This window comes from Sturnus vulgaris, chromosome 3 (genome assembly GCF_052056855.1).
Source record: "Sturnus vulgaris isolate bStuVul1 chromosome 3, bStuVul1.hap1, whole genome shotgun sequence".
NCBI classification, from domain to species: Eukaryota; Metazoa; Chordata; class Aves; order Passeriformes; family Sturnidae; genus Sturnus; species Sturnus vulgaris.
The window spans coordinates 49,741,202-49,756,152 of NC_142245.1; the positions used below are offsets into that span (position 1 = coordinate 49,741,202).

The following is a 14,951-nucleotide window of genomic DNA, read 5'->3' on the forward strand; positions in this document are numbered from 1 at the left end:
AGAAAAAAACCTTAAATTTAGCCCAGCTCTGACCTAAATCTACATGAATGTAAATGTAAATTCTGATTTAGTATCTGTGCAAATCTAGGGGGGTGTATCTTTCAGATACTTTCTAGTATCCCATGTCCTAACTGAATGGTTAAGTGTATTTAATAAAACTACAAGATCTATTTCATTAGTTTCAGTTAATTTTACCTAGATATTAATTAGTAAATAACTCTTTACAGTGAAGATTTGAATAAGATGAAGTATGAAACATTTTTGAAAGGCATTTTTAAATTACACACCTGGTTCTCTGCTCTTCAGTATTTTCCTAATATAGGTCCCTCTCCAGACAGTTTGAATTTTGAGAGCTGCTGCTTCTTCTTCAGATGTGGGAGTTCGATTCTCCCAACTACTAAGGGATTTCTCCTCACTGCTCTCTGAAGGAATGGAAGAATTAGTAACATCTGCAAAGCTGGAAGTCCTGTAGCTGCCTGTAACAAATGAAAAAAAGAAAACAAAAAACAAAAAACCAAAAACAACAACAAATAAACACAAAAGAGCAGGAGAGTGATTTCAGGCATAAAAACGCCCATGATGAAAATATCATTCTTGATTTATTTTTTTATATCATAAGTTGGAGAAAATACACCTTATAATTTAAAAAAGTCCAAATACCAGCTACTTTGCTAATTACAAACATCATTTAATTTTTCTCTTCTGGAAATGGACAGCTATTGAAGAACTTTTTTTAAATCACATCTCCTACCCTAATTTCAAAATGTTCTTCCAAACGTGAACCAAGAGGATTTGATACACTAAAGCCTGACTCTGTACACAACTTAAAAGAGCTTCACAAGATTTTAGGTACTTCTTAAGTACTTCTCTCAATCTGATAATTTTATTAAGTAATAATATCAACACCAGTGTTCTTCAACACATTTTGTTTAGCCTTCACAAAAGGAGACACAAAATAAGGGTAAAATCTATGATAAAGGGAGAGTTCATTTTTCTGACTGATGTTATGTTACCAAGGAGTTTTGAAACAGGACAGAAATTAGTGGGTTCTGACAGGTTAGCAGTGAGCTCTTTGAAGGCATTCCTGCCTAGAAATCAGCATCCTGGGAGCCATCAGCACCAGGACTTAGGGAAGGGTGGGGAGCAACACTACAAGGGGCCAGTGCCAGGGGGTAGTTTGGAACTGCACACATATGGAACAAAGGGAGCAAGACAGCACGATAGGAAGGAAACAGTGCTGCCAAAGGAAGCACCAACAAACAAAAAGGAGAAGAATCTGCTTGAAAAATGTCGACAACATTACAGGCAAACAAACTATCTTAAGGTATTGCTTTCATCAGCCAGATCACACATTTCAATCCAATCACTTTTACACAATATTGCTAAATCTGGATGTTCTCAAACCATCATTTCTCATCAGTATTGCATTTCCAAACCCTAGAAAGCCTCTTTAATACTTGGAAACTGAAAGATTATACAAGCCCACTTCAATATAAACCAGGTTAGAACTGAACAATTGAATGGCATCACCACTTTATAAAACAGAAGCATATGATCAATCACAGAATAATACAGACTTGAGTGGACCACTCGGTTATCTGGTCCAATCCCACATCCAAAGCTGGATGAATTCAGAACAGGTTGCTACTGTTCTTAAATAAATGTCCAGTCCATTTTTTAGTATTTCCATAACCATGGAGACCTCATAAATTACGTGGGCATTCTTTTCCAATTTTGACTAGCCTCATGGTGCAAAATGTTTTCCTAATATCCAACTGTAATTTAACATGTTCTAAGGTGTCCTGCCTGTGCAGCCCTGGAAAGGTTTTGGCTCTCCCATTCATTCATCACTGTAACACATTTCAAAATGAATTTCTTCAATCTACAAACTTGTCTATTTGACAATTAAATAACCCAGTGGCAAGATGACTTCTGACCCCACTAATCATTGTCTTCATGGAAGGGAAATAGACTTCAATTTTCAGCTCGTGCTTTGGCTCAGAAGAATGAGTTTTGCTGCACAGCCTACATTCCACATATAAGGCAAAATAATGTATTATAAAATAAAACTTGTATATATATCAACACACATATACACAGATGACCTAATAGATAAGAATATCCTAACATGGAGCAGGAATCAATAATATAGAAAAGTAAATAAAAAAAGTATTGGTGTGGCATTGCCCTGTGAACCAGCTGAAAACTTCATGCACTGAGGATGTCAAGTGGACTACATAACTAGAAATAGATACCTATACCTCTAGAAATAAAACATTTCATTTGTGAGGAAAAAGAATATTTGGATATACAGTAAGTTAGTTTAATGTTAAACACAAATGTAAAATATTTGTATGGATTGTCACACAGAAATCAATTCTATTTATAGAAACTGTCAAAAGTTACCACAGATCAGGCCAAGACCCAAAAATTATGAGTATATATTCCTAAAGTATGTATTCCTAAGGAGGTTCTTTTTTGTTCTAATTTTTTATACAATGTCATAAGAACAAAAATATTTTCCTTTGCAACATTTAAGGCAAAATAATAAGGTCTAAATTAAATATTCTGATCTTTCAAAGCTTTTTTTTTACTTAACATTTCTTAATATTTTTTCTTATAAACAGTTAAATTTATACTGTGAAATGCTTTGAATCAATCAGTCTTGAACTAGTGAATGCTTTAAATCCATCAATATTGAACTACTGAATGTTTCAAATCTGACATTATGATTGAAAACAGATTTGTCAAAAATCTCTGACATACCTTAGTTGTTAATCAGAAGACTGTGCTAATAATAAAACAGAAACTTTCAAAGCAGCCTAGCAAGACACTGCTCACCATAAAATCAGTTTTCCTGGAGGCAATGAAGGAATGATTTTTTTGAAAAAGGAGTGTTTTGCATGTACTCAAGAGGCACTTTACATATTCAACCAAATAATGTCAAACTTTCTCTCACCCCTTACTGGAACTCAAATTCAAATCCAAAATGCAAGAAGAAACGAATTTTCAGAATTCTCTTTTCAGTCACACAACACAACAAAACTGTAAAATCAATCATCTTAAACTATGTTTCTGGAGGAGAGAGAAGCTTGCTCTGAAAAAGAACTGGGTAAGACTTCCCAAATACAGTTTCACAGTTAGGATAAGCTTATAGAGAACAGCTTGACTTCCAGCTAAAATTTCAGACCAGAAGGTTTTGAGAGAACTGTACACAAAGGACACTCCACTTCCAAAGTGGAATTTATCCATAAGAAAGAAATGTAGCCCTTGAAATGTGCCTAAATGACTGTGAAGTGTTTAAGACTCTAGAAAATCAGTGCCACAGACCTCCACTGGCTCACTACTGGGCACAATGAAACCAGGACGAGGTAAACAAAGAAGATGTGCAACAGGGAGAAGGGAGGCATCCTGATATGCTTCCTTTCCCAGGAAGCATCACATACCTCTGTAAATTCAGTAACTCATGACTGCCCGAAGTTCTGCAGGGCCCCTTTATTCACTTTCCTGTCAGAATACAACAGAAGAGCCATGCCATGGTGAAGCATTCAGCTTCAGATACTTCCATCTTTTTCCATATGTTCACATGGCACAGTCTTCCACTTGTTTCTTGCTCTTCTGCTAATTGCTCCATGGGCATGGATGATACTTGGCAGTCAAATAAATATGAGTAGATCATTTTCAGGATGGCTTCTCAGAAACCTTAGCAGGCATGACCACTAACTGCAGTGTATCATAATATCCTTGTCCTTGGTAAATCTTGAGATTAATTCAGCACACAGTGGAAAATGAATATGCCAATATAAAATGGAGGTGCTATTTCAAAAAAAGTTCATATTCAACCTGATATTCTTGCAGACATAGATGACAAAAATATTTCATCTATTATGGTAGTTTACACTGATGTCTGTTAGCTTCCAAAGGGTTACAACCTCAGGTCTTGACAAGATTTGAGCAACTAACCTGACAATGAAGCAGTGCTAATGTGGGGGCAGGACATTCACCTGATGCCAATCCTTCGAGGCCTTTCTATAATGCAGTTTTCAAGTGGTTTTTCCTGCTATCTAGCCCTTTTTCCCTGACAGTTCACTTGGTTTATGCTTTATTTCTTTAGGGTTCTGGATGGAACCTGAACAAAAGCATGCATTTACCCCAAAGCAACCTTTATAAAGCAGGGCAAAATGTCAATAAAGGTCAAAAAATGTCCAATATCAATAAAACCAAAGGGAAACAATTGCCTTTCCAGTCCAATAAGGATCTCTTTAATTCTAGAAAAGCAAATAATTTTAAAGGATATATTGGACACTGGAAGAAAGTTAGTTCTGTTTCAGTTTTGTTTCTCCATATATTTATTCTACTTTTTTGATTCACTGCCCAACTCCTAAAAAATATTCTGTCACAGTGGATTTCATACTTTAGTAATTTATATGAGATCTTTGCTACAACCTGTCAACTGTGCTAATTATTCAAATCTATTTTAAAAATGTCTTCTAATGCTGACAAGTGTTCAAGGTTTTTTTTTTGGAATACAGAAATCAGTAGCGCAGTCAATTTTAAAAAATGTGACAGGTGTTGTTTACTTTAAGTGGTGTGATAAATGTCAATATGCTGACCTTTGTAACATACTCTTGTCATGGGATGCAATTCTCTGAAAAATACCTGATGTCTCACAGGAAGAATAACCTTCCAAAGAGAGGAGATTCAGAGGAAAGTTCCCAGTAAAGAGAAACAAGTATACGTGCTCATTAGTGCTTTCTTAAAAGTGCAAAAGTATTACAACATTGTATCAGTAATAATATTGTGTACATCTTCATTTAGTTTTTATACTATTTTACCAGAATAAATTGACTAATCAAAAAGAAATTAGTATCATTTTGTTTGATCAAGTAGAAACACTTGAAAAATTCACAATTGACTAAGAAAAAGCTAGAACCATAAAAGTCCTTCAAATGGTGATCATGTCTCTTCCCACCAATCCGGTAAATTATTTTTCTGTTGTGATATGAAACCATATACATAAGGCTTTTATTGGTAAATTAAATGCTAACATTAATAGATTAAAAAGTTACTGAAAAGAGACTGATAAATAAGTCTTAAAATTAAAAAGAGCCATATATATATATGGTTGCCAGACAAACTTACTCCTAACTGCATAAAACTTCAGCCTGCATAAAAAAATGAAACAAAGAAACAGTGGGAAGAGAATTATCCCTGCTTGTAATAAATACCTTGGCTCCTCTCAGAGTACATTCAGGTACACACAGCACACCCTGACCACAGGCTGTAGAAGAGGCAGATGTTGCTGTAGCCAGTTCCACACCACATGGGTATGACTAGCCAGCCAATTAGCCAGGCAACACAGTAACTTCCCAAATAACAAGCTTAAAAAACAAGCAAGCAATCCAGCACGACAACAAAAATTAAAATATCCCTCTCCCTAAAACCAAACAAAAAACCTCTTCACCCACCGCTAAGAAATAGCTGAACTTTCAATTAAGGTACTAACTTGAGTCTTCGTTGACTCTCATTTTTGTGAACAATTTAAGCTTTTTTCAGCTGAAAATTTGAACAAAAGTGATGAGGTGCAGTGCAAGAGGTAAAAAATGCGGATTTTTTAAATGTTTGTCAATACTGACAAATGCAATTCAATGAAGACCAAGGGCAATTTTATAAATTAACAAAGGGTAAATAGACATTTTGGAACAAAGAAAAGGATCATTTCTATTCTGAGATGAGCCTCAGATGTCCTGTCAACAGTATAAGTCTTAAGCTTAGAAATTAACTGTGCCTACTCAAGCAAGAAAAAACAAGAACAGAGAAGAGTTGACTTCTCTGAAAATAAGAATGGGCAGATATATTTGAAGTGATTGGCAATATCAATACATTACCTGAAAACACAGTGTCATCCTCAGAAATATTGTCTTTAAAATCCAAAGTAAAGGACCTGAAGGCAAATTTATATCTGTTAAGATCCTTCTTGTCTAATACATATTTGATCAAATACCAAAATGCATCATTGAAAACCTAAAATCATAAAAAGGGAAAGCAGTCAAAGAATGGTTCATTTATAAAGACTGATTTATATTGCTTCTCATTATTGTTTCAAAAACTGTTTACCTCTTCTCTTACTGTGTATAAATGAAGTCTTTAACTTCCTCTAACAAATACTGTATCTGAAAATTAACCCCAGCTGTAGGACTATAATGCTTCAAAACAACAATAGGGAGAAAACTTGTTTCATACCTGTCTTATAAAAATAAGAAAATAGAACTTATTCTACAGTGTGTTTATCACTCAGAAACATCCTTGTGGTTTATGTGCAGGGGATTGATGGCCTCATACCAGAAGACACAAGAACATATTATAATTGCTATCATGACAATGGGAATTCTAAACTTGAGGTTTCAGAACAGAGACTAATTAGTGAATGGGAATGCTTTTGAGATTAGGAGATGCCACAGCATGGGAAGATTTGGCTCTATTTTTATGCTTTGATATATTGATGATCTTTAAAGTGCAGAAATCCAGTCTTTTTCCTCCCCCACTCCTACTAGATGGGAATTTTAGTTTCACAGAACTTGTTTCATAATCTGAGTTGAAGAACATAGTAACAACTTACAGGAAAATACAAGATTTTTCTCTTTCATTGTCCTTAATTCCAGGTTTTTCTGCTTTCTGGAAACATTTTATGTATTTTAATACTAATAAACATATCCTTTATTTTTAAATTTTTAAAAACTAGGAAAGAAAGAATATAGTAGATTCTTTCTTGTATTCAGAAAATTTTTTCACTGTTTGTATTAAACACAGATAATTCCATATTTTCATCTTTGAATCACTGTCAGCTCAATGCCTTTTATTTATCTAATTTCTGTCTTTTTACTCTTTTTCATCTGTTCATTGGTCTTCTTAAAGGGGGGAATTAAGGGTGTTTTTATATGTGTGTTTATGACTACTGAATTTTTCTTAAGGTCTATAAGTTTTGCACATATTTCACAGAGCATTTAAAATTTGTATATTCCATTCCTGAGCTCAAACCAATTATTTTTTTTCCTGGTGGACTTGGCATGTAAATTACCTCTTTCATGAGCAGTGCATCTGTATTCTTTCTTTATTAATTTTGTTATTTTGCTGAATTTGGGCCTGGTGTCAAGCCCATGTATAAAAGTGCTAGCTTAGGTATTTTAATTTTTAATATCAGTGATTATAAAAATATTAAACCCTTTCTTCTATTCAGTCTTCTAAACTACACAGTCTAAACTGCATGAACTTTCTAGTACTTTGATGAAAATAAACGAATCTGGAATATATAAAATACTGACTTTAGAAAAATCAAGTTATAGCAATATGGTCAGCATTTGCATACACATAAAAATTAGTGCATCTTCTATCAAATTTTTTTGTTACAATCTTTTCATAATATAGGAAAGCTACTGAAGACAGATCTAGAGAAAAGTGTAATGTTTTCATCATGTATCTTTAATTTATCATACGTACAGAGCAGAAAAGCTAAATAAGAATGCTATAGTTTCAAGAAACAAAGAAAAACAACTTGAAATACTGTGAATGAAAGAACTCATTACTGCCTTCAGAAATATAAGCTATATAATGTTTTCCTGTTCCATCAACATTAGGCACAGAAAGCAACCATTAGACTTTTCTGCATTTCAGGTAGTATCTTTCAAATTGAAAATGAAGTTTTAATATAAGAACAGCTCATGCTTTCTGCCCCAAAGTATGCTAAACTAGATTGACAAAATAGACTCAATTTAGAATGTGCTGCTCTGTGCACATTGAAATTTTTCTTCTTAAAAGAAGATAATTATCATACAGTTGCAAGTTATGTCATTTGGGCTTACACTTTATAATGAATGTCACATTCAGAGTATGCAGGTGGTCCTTGTTAAGTGCCCAGGCATTGTTTTGAAGAGGATAATGACAACGTTAAGCAGTTATCCAGCTCCTGTAGCTTTTTGATATGCGTTCATTAAAACTATTTGCTTACCTTGATGTTTTCTTTAGCTATTTCAGTATCATGGAGGCCAGGAGGACAATGAGCTACTTCCAATTCCTTCAAGGCTTTAGGAAGCTCATCCTTACTGCTGAAATTATTTATCACATTTCCAACAGCTTTCAGGATAGCTGTAGCCTGTTCTATAAATCGAGAGCTCTCCTGGGGAAAGAGAATAAACCAACAATTGTTAGAAAGATTGCTTTAAGATTTTCTTTGGATTTCTTTCTGGGCAATGAAAGAATACAAGCCTTTTTTCTGTGATGAAATACAAATCTTTTGGCATTCATGCAGCTCTTCGTAATATTATAAACTGCAAAATCAATTATGTCTCTGATATTCAAAAGAATATCAAATTCTCACTAAGTTTAGCCAGTGAAATAAATAACAGGCACCATAGAACACCTATTCATTGTTTTATTTTTTCTATATCATTAATCCTAGGAAATTTAATCAAAAATAAGATCCATATAGAGACTTTCTATTGCAGTTATAATAAGACTGTCAGCTCAGCAAGTGCTCAGCATCTTCTGTTACAGAAGGACAAATTAGTACTAGCATCCTGCTGAAAACAATGATCAAATACATGCTGCCTAAAGCATCAATAACCTTCACCAGGATTTCTGTGCAAGAATGTGGATGCGTTCCTGCAAATGACAGCCTGCAGAGAAGCTGCTTCAAAAAGAAGTGCAGGGAAAACGCAAGAATAAAATTCTGGTTTATTTTCTTGATGAAAAATAGTTTTTCATTTAAAATTTGAAGGAAAGGGGATAGTACCCCCACAAGGTATTTTTAACGACTCAACTTCTTATATTTCAACTTATTTATCACAATAAATGTGATAAATTTGCACAAGCTGTTTTAATGCCCTGTTATTAGGACCCAGAATCCACACTTTTTAAACATTTCTGCACAAATGTTCTCTAGAAAATATGTTCCTTCCCCTCAGGGACTTCAACAAATATTTGGGCCTTCTACTTGCTAAAGAAACCTCGAAAATGTGGATGACAGTGGTGTCTGTCTGGAATGTGGGCAGTGAAGAACAAAAGCTGTAATAATTTCTTCCCTGAGCCTCTTATCTCAGCTACGAAAATTTGTTTAATTAAATTGCTCATCTTACATATAAAAGCTGCTCTGGGATATGGTGAGTAATATGTGATCTCATGGGACCAAACATACTTCACTGATGTGAGATTTTATTTAAATAGACAGTTTTTTTTAATATTAATTAATATTTATACATGTATTTTATGACATGACTCAAAGAGTGAGTGATCTGCTACTGTGACATATGTATTTCAACAAGAGCACTTTTCACATTTTTTGCTGTACTTCTATGTAAATCACAATACTACCCAATTTTAACTTACATATTTATGCAAGATAATTTTTGCAATATGCATCCAGTACCTGTTATGCTGTAAAACACATATCTTTAATGGCCTTACCACTTTCATATTAAAATCAATACTATACCATTGAATATAATAATTCTAAATGGAAATCCAATACTACTTCCCTTTAATTAGTAGCCAGAAAAACTGTTATCATAATGTTTGATTAGTCATTATGCACACCTTCTGAAGAGCTGGGATCACAGCATCCTCTTCTCCAAAGACACATGGCACCATGGTACACAGATGAATGTGGTGCCCTATGGGAGAAGTTACTCTGAAGAGCAGGATGTGTCGCCTGCAATCAGGAAAGAATCTCAAGCAAACAATTTTTTTTTAATTGCAGCAATTCTTAAGCTTTTCCTTTCACACATTTGGTAATATCATTGTCAGAATTGTATTTAGGAGGAGAAGCTTATCCAGGCCACGGCTTCAAGTGTTAACCAGAGATCCAGCAGTGAGAGTAAGAAAATAGAGCTAATGCTCCCCAGATACACTGTAGTTTTTAATTATATCTTCTTTTGACTGAAATTTAAATGTCCCCTAACAGACAGTGGGAAGAGAATGCCTTCCATGCTTACCAAGTGACTTCTCTTTTGGAATGAAATGGGGAAGTAGTCAATTAATCCATTTGTCTCCCACACCTTTTGTAAATTAAATCTGACTGAAAGCCTCCTGTCTCTGACTGGAGTAAAGAGAATCAATGGTGGAAGCTTATAAATTTGAGCTGATGGTATCTCTGCTAACTTTGAAATTAACAGGGGCAAAAAGATAGATAGTTTTGGCCTCCCAACAGTACAGAGAGATACAACTTTTAGAAACTCCACTAAGAAAATACATGTGAATGCAGAACTAGATGTGAAGGTAATCTATAAACATAATAACAACAACTATTCCAGTTTTAGTCTGAATCAAAACAAATAAACAGCACTATTAAAGATGTTTGATTTCATTTCAGTATGCTAGTGTTGTGGTGTTTTCTTTCTTTGCCTATTTATTTGACATCATACTTAATTTTTTTAAAAACCATTTTGCTTCATCTCTTTGAGATTAAACTGGTGGTTTTCTCTTTTTGGAAAAGTAGAAGGCCTCAGTGAATTAGTCAGGAATATTATGCTTATGACAAGACATGAATATGTCATTTTCCTGGTTTCCCTGGAAGGGTTTTCAGAAAATAACATATCAAGGGCTCTTGCTTTTTATCTATTTCTTTATTTAAACAATCAGCAAATGCCCCACACTGAATATTTAGAGTTACATGCAAAGAGGAAAAAAATCATATTAAGCAGTATGTGAATGGGAAGTAAGATATGCAAGAGTCCATGGATAATGTTAGAATTTCTCCTGTCATGCTTCTTAAATCCTTTTTCAAGAAAAGCATTGAAAACTCCTATGGTATCATCATGCTTTTACAGCTCCACTAAAAATGTTAATTCTTACATTTTTCTTGCTACTCCAGGGAGCATTTCAAATAATTTTAGTTAGAAACACTTTTAAGTAGGAATTTTTAGGAATTTAAATCTATTTTTTAGCAAGTCAGGGTGATTTTTCTTGGTAAATGCTCCTAAGTAAGACTAAAGAACTCAGAATCTTTATAAAAGTGTTGGCAAATTCATAGTAATTTGCCAGTCTTACCAAATCCTAGCTATCAACCATTCTGATACTTCAAAAACGTACGTTTTAGGAAATAAACTCTCACTGGGTTACTGTGTAAAGGATTATTTCAAGCCTTAACTAAAAAGTCAGGACTGAAATGAAGCCTCGTACATACCCAACAGGAAGAGTTACCACAGTAGCTTTGGTTGCAGATGTATGCATCTTTAACACAAGCTCTCCAGGAGTCACAGATTTCCAAGAGAAATATTCAACCCTCAGCACACCCGTTGAACATTCTTGTTTAGTACCTAGGTAAAGAAAATAAAACAAAACAAAATACAACCCACATAATATGGGGAGGGTGAATGACAATAACATTCAGACAGACCTATGCAGAATTTGTAGCTACTTCACAGTCAGACTTAAAGTCTTCATTTAGGTTTTGCTAAAACAGAAAAAAACAGTCACTTAAAATGCATTGGTGGTACAAAATATGGCTTATTTGTATTATTTGCTAGGAAATTATGGTTATAAAATGTGTTACTAAGATATATACATCTGATGCCTTGAGAGGCTACCTAGAACAGAGGCTAGACGGAATTAAAGGAATAAAGTAGGTATTTATTAAAAGCTTAAGGCATCACATCAGACATCTTCCAAGTCACTTAAGGCTGCTGTAAAACTCCAATCAAATCCTTTCTGTCCACATGCATAGGAAGCAAATAGCCATAAAAAATCATTTCTATTTATAGCTTATAGTTTAATTATTTTAACAGAATGGTCAGTTTGGGTTTTTTTAAGCTTTCTTTTGGTTCTCTCTACTCCACTCTAGATGCATTTAATTACATCCATATCAAGTTTTTAACTATCTGATTATCCTAAGCCAACTACCATAAAATATGTTAACTCTCCTGAATTCCATTCTATGTTTTTCATTAAATACAAGGGATTAATATTTAAATCATTCAAGTTGTTAGGTCTTGAAAAAGCCAACTTAAACATATTTGAGAGCTTATCATATACCAGTTTAAAAATAATTTCAGAAATATACTTTGGTTATATGGCTGCTTTTGCTGCATTATTATCAGTTAAGGCATAAAGTAGCTTGCAAGAATGGAATCTCTAGAAATGAAACCCCAAGAAACACAAGGAAATCCATTCCAGAAACATGCAGATGAAAAGCTTCCAGTAAATCACAATAAAGAGAAAACTGAGAGATTCTTTCATTAAAATGTCCATCATCAGTATGAAATAATGACAAAGTATTGTTTGAATACTAGTGTATTTCTTAAAATCAATTTGACTATATCAAACTAAACTCTCAAACTGTGTCCACGTACACAACAAACACAATGGACAAGAATATTCGTGAATGGGAAAACACAGCACTGACATGTACTGTTGTGTGTTGGCCTTACCTTCAGTAACGTAGCAGTGCACTAATGCAGAAAAACTAACCAGGATTTCAGTGGGCGTCAGACTGTCCACAAGTAGATAATAGAAGATTTCCTCATCAGAAGACTGTACAGAAAAATGGATGTTTGTTCATTCATTTGCTCTGAATGCTGTCCAACTGGCTTTATACAAAGTAGGACTAAGATTTTGGATATGGTGACCTTAGCTATGGCATGGGGAGTAAGCAATTAATTGTCACTACTTCTTCCAAATTTCAGACATGCCATTTAAGCCCAGAGCATTATGCTGCATGTACAATAGTGTTCAGTTAAGAGATAAAAGGAAGCAGAACTATTTTTTTTAGTGAGAATATAGCTACTTTTATATTATACTGATCATACGTACCTAAATGCAGTACTTTTCCTTGCCAAACAACAATTAACAAAAGAGCAAAAGTTTTGGTTTCTTGCTGCAACTTTCTGATTCAAATTAATTACAGAAAGCTTGAAAGAAATAAGTACTCTTTGAATTTGTAGATATGAGTTATCCTCCCTTATAAAGGGGTTTTTCTCCTACAAAACTCTATGAGGGCAACATCTGTCACTCTCAACTTTAATACATTATTCCTATGCCAATATTAGAAACTAGAGAATGATTCTATTGTTCCCAGTAATTCTGCAAAATCTAATAGTGAATGAGCTTCTTTGTTCAGAACTGCTACAGTACATGTCTTCCTGGCTATTCCAAAGTTATATAAATCCTTTTTTTTTTTTTTTTTTTTTTTTTTTTTTTTTTTTTTTTTTTTTTTAAATTTTTTATTTTTTTTTTATTTCTATCCTCCTATTGTAATATGAAAATGTTATTTTATAAGCATGATACAGAATTTATCTAATACTGTAAACATATCACCTCTTTCAATGTTAGAAATGAGAATGATTTTACAGCAAATGGTTAGGGGTTTTTTTTGGCACAAGAGCACATAGGCTTACGCAGTCTTAATGCTGATTATGGCTTAGGAAAGTATATCGCACAGTCATTAGGAAAATGTCTTGGGCTGTGATTAGAGAGAGGTGGGAAATTGCAGGTGTACTACAATTATGGAGCATAATCAATGCAGTTAACCTTCTCAGTACAGGATTTTACATGAACTTCATGCCTGGAGTTTACATTTCGGTTCTCTACAATTACACTTCAGATACACTATAAAATAAGAGCTGGTAAAGGATATTCAAGCATGTTGAACAACCTTCTGATAATATGAACTAATGGCAGGTTTAGAGAAATTCCATTATTCAAATGTAACTAAAGAGTATTTCTAAATTCCTGCAAAAGGATGCTGTAAATAGCAAAAGGACTTAGCATGTAAAGAGAAAATGGAGTGATATGCTAAACCGACTCACAAATTGGGTTTTAGGAGACAGGGGAAGATGAAGGAGAATTGAAGAGCAGATTCTGTAACTGAATCATTATTAAATACACTTTAGACACCAAATTGTTAAAAGGTAGTTTAAAATTAAAAAAAAGAGTAGTTGGAGATCTGACTCACTATCATTTTTCTTTACATAAACCATTTTTTTTGTTATTGTGCAGTAGCATTCCACAGCATTTTTCCTTTTCTTAAACACATATATATAATGTTGAATATTTGCTTGCAAACATACATTTGTATTGACTGCAGTAATCTTAATCCATTATTATTTTTTGGTAGCAGTGTTTCTATATGCTCTACTAATATCCTTTAGGATATATGTATTATCTAATTATGTAAGACTTCGGGGAAAAAAGGACAATACAATCATTTACCTTAAAACCTGTTTTCACGTAATTATAAGCATATGTATGTGGCTTGTGGAAAACATACAGGTTCCTAAGAAGAATAAAAAATTGAAATATAAGATATATATGACTGTAAGTTATATATGACTGTAAGTTATATATGACCGTGTTACATAGTTTAGGTAAATGTCTATTTCATAGCACAAGATATTAATTTTACTTTCACAAGTCAGACTCACAGCTATTTCTCAAAAATGGTTCAACACTTTTAGTTATTAAAAAAGTGAATGAAATTAATCTTCAGAGAAAGCAGCTAAAATTAATTCATATATTTGTTTCATTTCTACACTTTTCCATTGGAAGTCAAGCCACTAATTTGTTTCTTTTCAGTCTCTAAAAGATAACATGCTAATATTACTATAAAACTGCCATAGTCACAGGAAAATTACTGAAATGAAGGTTTATACAAAGTAGAACTGAAAGAAGGACTGTTTTATATACTTTGTTAATGTTTTTTCAATTCTATACTGTTTGCAGACCTTCAAAAAGCTATATAGTTCCTGGCAACAATTTTTTTTCTGACTTTGTTTTCACCAGTGGCTTCATCTTTAATTGAGAATGGACTCAGATCCAAACCAATGTTGTGATTATTCAGAAACTCCACAGGGATTCTGATCTACTGCTGACATATCAATTCCTGCAACGACTAAAATATTCCTCACTTCTCAAAATTTATAAGAACTATAAACATTCTTCTTATTTTCACTGTATCTGAGAGG

The 14,951-nt window shown here is 33.6% G+C and overlaps 1 protein-coding gene across 5 annotated transcripts in view; it reads right to left on the reverse strand.

Moving 5' to 3' along the window:
• Positions 1–14,951, reverse strand: part of ADGB (androglobin) — a 235,673-nt gene that overhangs the window by 167,123 nt on the left and 53,599 nt on the right. For all 5 annotated transcript variants that reach the window (XM_088161594.1, XM_088161592.1, XM_088161596.1 and 2 more), the window contains 7 exons: positions 14,200–14,263; positions 12,420–12,522; positions 11,177–11,309; positions 9,589–9,703; positions 8,006–8,173; positions 5,889–6,024; positions 288–476 (listed from right to left, as the gene is read on the reverse strand). In XM_088161594.1, coding sequence (XP_088017720.1) covers positions 288–476; positions 5,889–6,024; positions 8,006–8,173; positions 9,589–9,703; positions 11,177–11,309; positions 12,420–12,522; positions 14,200–14,263 — 908 coding nt within the window. The remainder of the gene's footprint in view (positions 1–287; positions 477–5,888; positions 6,025–8,005; positions 8,174–9,588; positions 9,704–11,176; positions 11,310–12,419; positions 12,523–14,199; positions 14,264–14,951) is intronic.